Consider the following 8521-nt stretch of genomic DNA (forward strand, 5'->3'; position numbering starts at 1 on the left):
GGAAGTGGACACACCCCTCCGACACACACGCCCGACACGCACGCCTTTCTCAACCAGCACCCGTCGGCCTTGAACGCGCCGCCAGGTAGGAAACGCAGTGATATCACGAGCCCACTTTCACACACAACAGTCGCACACATTCACACAGACACACACATTCACACACAACAGACATACACATTCACACACAACAGACACACACATTCACACACAACAGACACACACATTCACATACAACAGTCACACACACGCGTGTGGAGTCTCGATACTCCACCCCAAACGTCGCTGTCTCTCAATCAGAGAGCAAGTGAGATGAAAACAGCAGCTGATGTGTTCACAATCACACACTAGTAAGTCATCAAGGGTACAGTGAACATGATTGATGTTGTAGCATCTAGATATGAGGCAGGTTCACAATCACACGCTAGTAAGTCGTCAAGGGTACTGTGAACGTGATTGATGTTGTAGCATCTAGATATGAGGCAGGTTCACAATCACACGCTAGTAAGTCGTCAAGGGTACAGTGAACGTGATTGATGTTGTAGCATCTAGATATGAGGCAGGTTCACAATCACACACTAGTAAGTCATCAAGGGTACAGTGAACATGATTGATGTTGTAGCATCTAGATATGAGGCAGGTTCACAATCACACACTAGTAAGTCATCAAGGGTACAGTGAACATGATTGATGTTGTAGCATCTAGATATGAGGCAGGTTCACAATCACACACTAGTAAGTCATCAAGGGTACAGTGAACATGATTGATGTTGTAGCATCTAGATATGAGGCAGGTTCACAATCACACGCTAGTAAGTCATCAAGGGTACAGTGAACATGATTGATGTTGTAGCATCTAGATATGAGGCAGGTTCACAATCGCATGCTAACATCTTACTGTACCAGTGCTGAAAGGGGCAGAGCATGAAGAGCACTCAACAGCCGGGAATGGGAAAACTGAGCAGTGCTGAAGGGTATAAAACATTGACTTTTTTTCCCTCTCTCTCCCTCTCTCCCTCCTTCTCTTCCTCTCTCTCCCCCCTCCCTCTCTATCTCTCTCTCTCCCTCCCTCCCTCTCTCCTTCCTTCTCTCTATCTCTCCCTCTCTCTCCATCTCTCCTCCCCCTCTCCCTCCTTCTCCATTTCTCCCTCTCTCTCCATCTCTCTTCCCCCCTCCCTCCTTCTCTCCATCTCTCCCTCTATCTCCCCTCTCTCCCCCCCCCTCTCCTCTCTCTCTTCATCTCTCTGCAGCTCTCCACTCTACTCTTCCTCAGCAGCCTTCGCGCCCCAGCCACCGCGCGGCTCCTCTGCCCCCCAAGCCCCCCGCCGGACCCACCCCAACTACCCCAACCACCCCCACACCTCCCCCCAGCAACGCCGCCGCTGCTCCTCCCTCCATCCCCCTCTCTCTCCCTCCTCCTCATCCCTCCCTCCTGGCCTCCTCCTTGTCCACCTCCTCAGCCCCTTCTTCCGCCTCCTCTTCCTCCTCTTCCTCTCTTCAGCAACAGCCCCAGCAGCAGCAGCAGGCTCCTCTCAGACCTCTGTTGCCCCTGGCTCCTCTGGCTCCTCTGGTGCCCACCCCCACCCCACTGCCCCCATTGGCCCACCAGGGCAGCTCCATCCTGGGCCACGTGTCGGCACAGCCCCCCCAGGCCCTGCTGGAGGACGAGGAGGATGAGGAGCCTGCCAGCCCACCGCTGCCCATCGGCCAGGTGTGTGTGTGTGGAGTGGGGGTGCACCTCATTGTCCCGCTGTTGCACCATGGGACTTGAAGTTTTCTGGGTGAAATAAAAAAAAGTGCAAAGTTGTATACCTAATAATTCACTGGAAGCGGGTTAGGTCAATTAGCCTCCTGTTTAGTTATAGCCTAGCCTTAGGCTAACCCACTTCCAGTGAATTATGCTAAGCTAGGCTAACGGTGTCAGACTGGGTTATTCGTCAACTGTAGTCATGTCAGTAAGAAATAGTAACCAAGGAAATGACCTCATTCCCCTTCCTCTCTGGTCCTGATTGGTCAGATGGATCAGCAGCTCCTGATGCAGCCTCTGAGCTTCAGCCCGTCTCCGCCCTCCCAGCTGGGTGGAGAGCAGCCACCGCCGCAGTCGCACGGGCAGTCACACGGGCAGTCACACGCACTCACACACGTGCAGCAGCATCGGCGGGAGGAGAGTGCAGCAGCCGCCGTCGCCAACGCACGCACACACATGAAGGAGGAGGAGGTGTCTCCGCTACACAGCTCAGGTAAAGTACACACACACACACACACACACACACACACACACATGTACACAGACTCACACACACACACACAACACTCACATGTGTACCTACTCACTCAGGCACATACGTATGCCTGTGTACCTACGTACCCAGGTACAAACACAAGTTTACCTACGTACCCAGATACAAACACGTTTACCTACGTACCTAGGTACAAACACATGTTTATCTACCTACCTAGGTACAAACACGCGTTTACCTACGCACCCACGTACAAACACATGTTTACCTACGCACCCACGTACAAACACATGTTTACCTACGTACCCACGTACAAACACATGATTACCCATTGCCAGGTATGCTAACACACGCGTTTTCACGTGCCCAGGCAATGCGAACACACGCTTTTACTTACGTGCCCAGGTGCGAACACATCGCGTTATCGTGCACTCCAGGTACAGACATATGTATTCATTACTTTCAAGTATGTGCGTTCACTCACCTTTGTGTTATTTGCTTAGAGAGTTTGATTGACATACTTGTCTCTCTGTGATAGGTCCGTTGAGGGATAGCCCCTCCCTACTGTCCCAGTTCCACGCAATGGTGAACCAGTCGCCTGCCATGGACATGCCAGACAGAAAACCTGTGAGTGTGTGTGAGTGTGTGTGTCTGAGGGTGTGTCTGAGGGTGTGTCTGAGGGTGTGTCTGAGGGTGTGTCTGAGGGTGTGTCTGAGGGTGTGTCTGAGGGTGTGTGTGAGGGTGTGTGTGTTTGAGTGAGTAAAGAGTGCATATGTGGTTGCTGTATGTAGAGAGTTGCTGTGTCTGTGCTTCTATGTGTGACCATTGTTCCTTAGCGTGTGTTTAAAAATGTGTGATGTATGTGTGTTCGGTGTGCGCATAGCAATTAAATGTATGTGTCATAATTTGCCGTTAGTGTGTGAGTATAGTAATGTATCATAATTTGCTTTGTGTATGTGTGTTGTTTAGCTGAAAGAGGAGAAGTTCCTTCCCTCTCCTGTCCTGGCACTCAGCCCGGTTCATCAGGATGCTCCCGACAGCAAACCCAACATGCACAGTGAGTACCTGTGTGTGTGTGTGTGTGTGTGTGTGTGTGTGTGTGTGTGTGTGTGTGTGTGGTTATGTGTACGCAGGAGTGTCAGCGTGCGTGCATGGGTGTGTGCATGTGCATTTTTGCAAAGTAGATAATTAAGGATTAAACAGGTGTGATACGATGTGAGACATAATCAGATACAATGTTCTTTAAGTAAGGGATAACGGCTGCCGAGGTGTCCTGTTATACTGAATTAATGGACGAGGGGCAAAGAACTCCCCGACACCTTAGCCCAAGTCCATTAAAGGTGCCATGTGTAATATCCGCCAAAAAATCAATTCATACTCCACATTCCATAAAAGATGGAGGCAGTATACCTCCAGAAAGTGAGTTGGTCTACCCTAGAGTAACAACCGAGAAACATGTATTGCAGTTTGGCTGGCGGTTATGTTGCCCCGATACGCCTCCTATGGCGAAGCTGGTATTATGACACCTGTCGGGCTGTGGCTAGTAATTTAGCATGCTAATTCTGGTTGATATCTCTGCAGCACTATACCTTGCCATTTTTTTAATGACATCATCGCCCTTATTTCTTCTCATTCTTTTGATGCGTGTAGCTAATTTTTTGGATATTTTTACCTCAATTCTTACACATGGCACCTTTAATTCAGTATCGGTGGCTGTTATCCCACTTATCACCCGGTTGCCACTATAGGCAATGGTCATGCCTTTATAGCACGGTAACAAGCAGTTCCATAAAAAGAAGCCAACTTGTTCAGTTTGTTGTACAACTTTCTTTGGCCCTATAACAGCGATAGCGTGGACTGTTGACTTGTTTGCAGTTGATTCCATTGTTGCGAAGCCTCCGTCGTCCTACTATGGTTGCCAATCAGAAAAGGGTATTTCTTCTCTCCGGGCGATAAACACACTTATAGTGACCGTAGTATTTATTTTCATCGCTTACTCTGCATGTGTTACTGGTAATGGCTGACAACTTTTGTGGTGGCGTCGTAATTTAGTTTAGTTTTTAGTTTTAATTTCTGTCTGTGTGCCTGTGTGCAACGGTGATCATGTTGCCATGGTGTCCTAACGTGTGTGTGTGTGTGTGTGTGCCTCCTCCAATCAGGAAGCGGCATCAGGCCACAGGACAACTCTCGGCCCCGTCCCACTGCATCCCCAGCCGCACCCCCTTCTCTCCAGGACAAACTGAAACAGGAGCCCAAGGGGCCCAGCGGACCTGCTAAGGTGTGTGAGTGTGTTTGCACGACTGTTAAATGTGTGTTTCAGTATGAGTGTGTGTTTTGAGTGCACACCTGAGTAGGCGCGTGTGTGTGTGTGTGTGTTTGCTTGTGAGTGCACACCTGAGTAGGTGTGTGTGTTCGCATGACTGTTGAATGTGTTTCAGTATGAGTGTGTGTTTGAGTGCACATCTGACTAAGTGTGTGTCTGTGTGTACAGTGTGTGTGTTTGCTTGTGAGAGCACACCTGACCTGAGTAGGTGTGTGCGTGTGTGCATGCATGCATCAGTCTTTGTGTGTGTGTTTGTATGTGCGTGCATCACTGTGTGTGTGTGTGTGTGTGTGTGCGTGCATCACTGTGTGTGTGTGTGTGTGTGCGTGCATCACTCTAGATAGATAGATAGATAGATAGATAGATAGATAGATAGATAGATAGATAGATACTTTATTGATCCCCAGGGGAAATTCAAGATTGAATTCATTCTGTCTGTGTGTGTTTGTGTCCATGCAACACTCTGTGTGTGTGTGTGTGTGTGTGCGTGTGTGTGTGTGTGTGCATCACTCTGTGTGTGTGTGTGTGTGTGTGTGTGCGTGCATCACTCTGTGTGTGTGTGTGTGTGTGTGTGTGTGTGTGCGTGCATCACTCTGTGTGTGTGTGTGTGTGTGCGTGCATCACTCTGTGTGTGTGTGTGTGTGTGTGTGTGTGTGTGTCGTGCATCACTCTGTGTGTGTGTGTGTGTGTGTGTGTGTGTGTGTGTGTGTGTGTGTGCGTGCATCACTCTGTGTGTGTGTGTGTGTGTGTGTGTGTGTGTGTGTGTGTGTGTGTGTGCGTGCGTGCGTGCATCACTCTGTGTGTGTGTGTGTGTGTGTGTGTGTGTGTGTGCTCCATACCCTCTTGCTCTCTTGTCTTACCGCTCCTCTCCTCTCCTTCTCCCCCTCTCTCAGGACGCGAAGCTGAAGAACATGGGGTGGAGTGGGCCGAGCCTGGCCCTTGAGTCTTCCTCCTCCTCCCTCGTCCTCTCGCCCGGGCCCAGCTGTCAGCGACAGTTTAGGCGTTCCCGGCAAGCCAAGGAGGAGAAGGACAAGGCGCTCAGGGCCGAGCAAGAGAGAGAGAGAGCACGCCGAGAACAGGAGAAGAGGTGAGAGAGAGAGAGGGGGAGAGAGAGAGAGCAAAAGATAGGAGGTGAGCGAGGGAGAGAGAGAGAAAGAAAGAAGGAACTAAAACAGAAAGAAAGAAAGAAGAAGGAAAATATAAGAATTTGGAAAGATTTATGTTTATATGTGTGTACCTACCTGTGTGCATGTTTACATATGTGTGTGAGTGTGTGCACGGGTCAAAATTTGCTGTTCGGTTTACTTGCCAAAGTGTCTGGTAGATGAAAAACCTAACCTGCCAAAACTAAAAGTAGCCTATTAAACAGCTTTTTTGAACGCTGCAGAAGTTTCATTCAAATGAAATAATGTTGTCGGAGTGAACGAATTACGTTTCTCTATCTCGGTCAGTAATCAAGGATCTGCTTTAATGACCGCTGCAAAAAATACAATGACAGTGACAACGGGTTCTGAGGTATAAATCACAACCGCCAATACAAAAATCTACTCCCGCTTGGTGGGTGCTAATTTCAAGCCCTGTTTGTTTGTGTTTGTTTGTGTCTGCGTGTATATGTGTGTCTGTTTGTGTACATATATGTTTGTGTGTGTGTGTGTGTGTGTGTGTGTGTTTGTTTGTTTGTATGTGTGTGTATTTACGCTTGTGTGTTTACGCTTGTGTGTTTACGCATGTGTTTACGCATGTGTGTGTGTGTGTGTGTGTGTGTGTGTGTGTGTGTGTGTGTGTGTGTGTGTGTGTGTGTGTGTACGTGTGTGTGTGTGTAGGTCCCGTGAGAGTGAGGACCCCGTGGATCAACTGCGTCGCCACCACCACCACCACCACCAGTCGGAGGAGCAGCAGCAGCAGCATCATCACCACGCGGCCCAGCAGGCCCCTGCGCCCGCCGCCACGTCTCGCTCGCACGCCCAGTCGAGCCGCAGACGCCCCGAGCAGACGCAGGCGCAGACGCCGCCCCAGGTCAGCTCGCCCCACCCGCCCACACCGCCCTCCGCTGCTGCGGCCGCCGCCACCGCTGCTGCTCCGGCGCAGTCGACGCTCAGCACGCCGGACCAGAGGGAGATGGCCCGCCGCAGGGAGCAGGAGAGAAGGAAGAGGGAGGCGGTGAGTGTGTGGAGATGCACAAACACACACACACACACACACACACACACACCACGCACAAACACACACATCTATAGATGTCCACACACATACACAAACAAACACACACATACATACGCACGCACACTCATCTATAGATGTTCACAAGCACACACACACACAAGCATACACAGCCGTGGCCTACTGGTTAGTGCTTCGGACTTGTAACTGGAGGGTTGTCGGTTCGAACCCCGACCAGTAGGAAACCGCTGACGTGCCCTTGAGCAAGGCACCTAACCCCTCACTGCTCCCCGAGCGCCGCTGTTGTTGCAGGCAGCTCACTGCGCCGGGATTAGTGTGTTCTTCACCTCACTATGTGTTCACTGTGTGCTGAGTGTGTTTCACTAATTCACGGATTGGGATAAATGCAGAGACCAAATTTTCCTCACGGGATTAAAAGAGTATATATACTTATACTATACACACATACACTCGTCTATAGATGTTCACACACACGCACACACACACACACACACACACACACACACACACACACACACACACACACACGTACACACTGTGTCTCTGACCCTTCGTCTGCTCTCTCCTCAGACGGCAGCTCTGATTGACATGAACCTCCAGAGTGACCTCATGGCCATCTTTGAGGAGAACCTTTTCTGAAGGAGGGAACGCAGGAAAGAAAGAGAACACTTCATCTGTCTCTCTCTCTCTTTCTCTGTCTCTCTCTATCTGAGAACCTTTTCTGAAGGAGGGAAAGCAGGAAAGAAGACAATGTCAAGAAAGAGAACACTTTATCTCTCTCTTTCTCTCTCTCTCTCTGTCTGTCTCAATCCACCTTTTATTTAATTTTTTTTGGAAGCCACCTGAAGCCATCTCATCTTTCCCCCCTCCCTCCCCTTACTTGCAGTATCTCAACCACGAGAAACATGAGACATGGATTTAAACAGAAAAAAGAAAAGAAGATTTAAAAAAAAAAAACTGGTGTGTTTTTAAAAATATGTGGAATCTCAGAAGATTTTTTTTGTGTGTGTGTCTATTTTGGAAAGTGAATAACTGTATTTAAGATGATGTTATTTTCCTTAAGAATGAAAGCGTTAACCTGCGGATGAAGCAAGAGGGTTATTTTTGCCTCACTCCATCCCTCTCATTCTCAATCCCCCTTCCCTTTCTCTCTCTCTCTCTCTCTCTCTCTCTCTCTCTCTCTCTCTCTCTCTCTCCTTTTTTATGCATTGTCATTGGTTATTGTGCTGGGGAGGGGGATGCCTGAAATGTACACGTCTCTGTTCGGCAAATAGGTCCTCGCCAGATGATTGATCTCTCTAGAACGGATCTGCCCAGATTACAAGCCTCTGTGGAATGGACCCGTGCCAGATTAAAGGCTTCTCTAGAACAGATCATGGTCAGATTACAGGCCTCTCTAGAACAGATGTGCACCAGATTACAGGCCTCTTTAGAACAGATCCGTGCCAGATTGCAGACCTCTTTAGAACAAATCTGCACCAGATTACAGGCCTCTCTACAACGGGTCTTTGCCGCATCTTTCCCGGATTAGTGCCTGATAAGGGTTGGGGAGTGCGGTTAGAGTTACTAGCAGAGGTTATGTGCATGGGATGCATCTATTTGTATGTGTGCATATGGGTACTGAATAGAAACACACACACAAACACATTCACACTCATAGGGTGTTAAGACAGTGACATGTAAGCACCTATGCATGTGTGGTTTCATATGGGTTGGGCTCAGGTACTTGGTAGAGTTTATGTATGAAAGTGTGTGTGTGTGTGTGTGTGTTTCTTGT

At 49.1% G+C, this 8521-nt stretch overlaps 1 protein-coding gene across 1 annotated transcript in view; it reads left to right on the forward strand.

The window, feature by feature from the left end:
• Positions 1–7829, forward strand: part of LOC125298269 (bromodomain-containing protein 3-like) — a 37436-nt gene extending 29607 nt beyond the window's left edge. The window contains 8 exon segments of the mRNA XM_048248972.1: positions 1508–1711; positions 2018–2240; positions 2779–2867; positions 3210–3297; positions 4400–4518; positions 5457–5650; positions 6387–6723; positions 7315–7829. Coding sequence (XP_048104929.1) covers positions 1508–1711; positions 2018–2240; positions 2779–2867; positions 3210–3297; positions 4400–4518; positions 5457–5650; positions 6387–6723; positions 7315–7383 — 1323 coding nt within the window. The 3' untranslated portion in view covers positions 7384–7829.
• Positions 7830–8521: the final 692 nt, after the last annotated feature.

Source organism: Alosa alosa, chromosome 7 (assembly GCF_017589495.1).
Source record: "Alosa alosa isolate M-15738 ecotype Scorff River chromosome 7, AALO_Geno_1.1, whole genome shotgun sequence".
Taxonomy (NCBI): Eukaryota; Metazoa; Chordata; class Actinopteri; order Clupeiformes; family Clupeidae; genus Alosa; species Alosa alosa.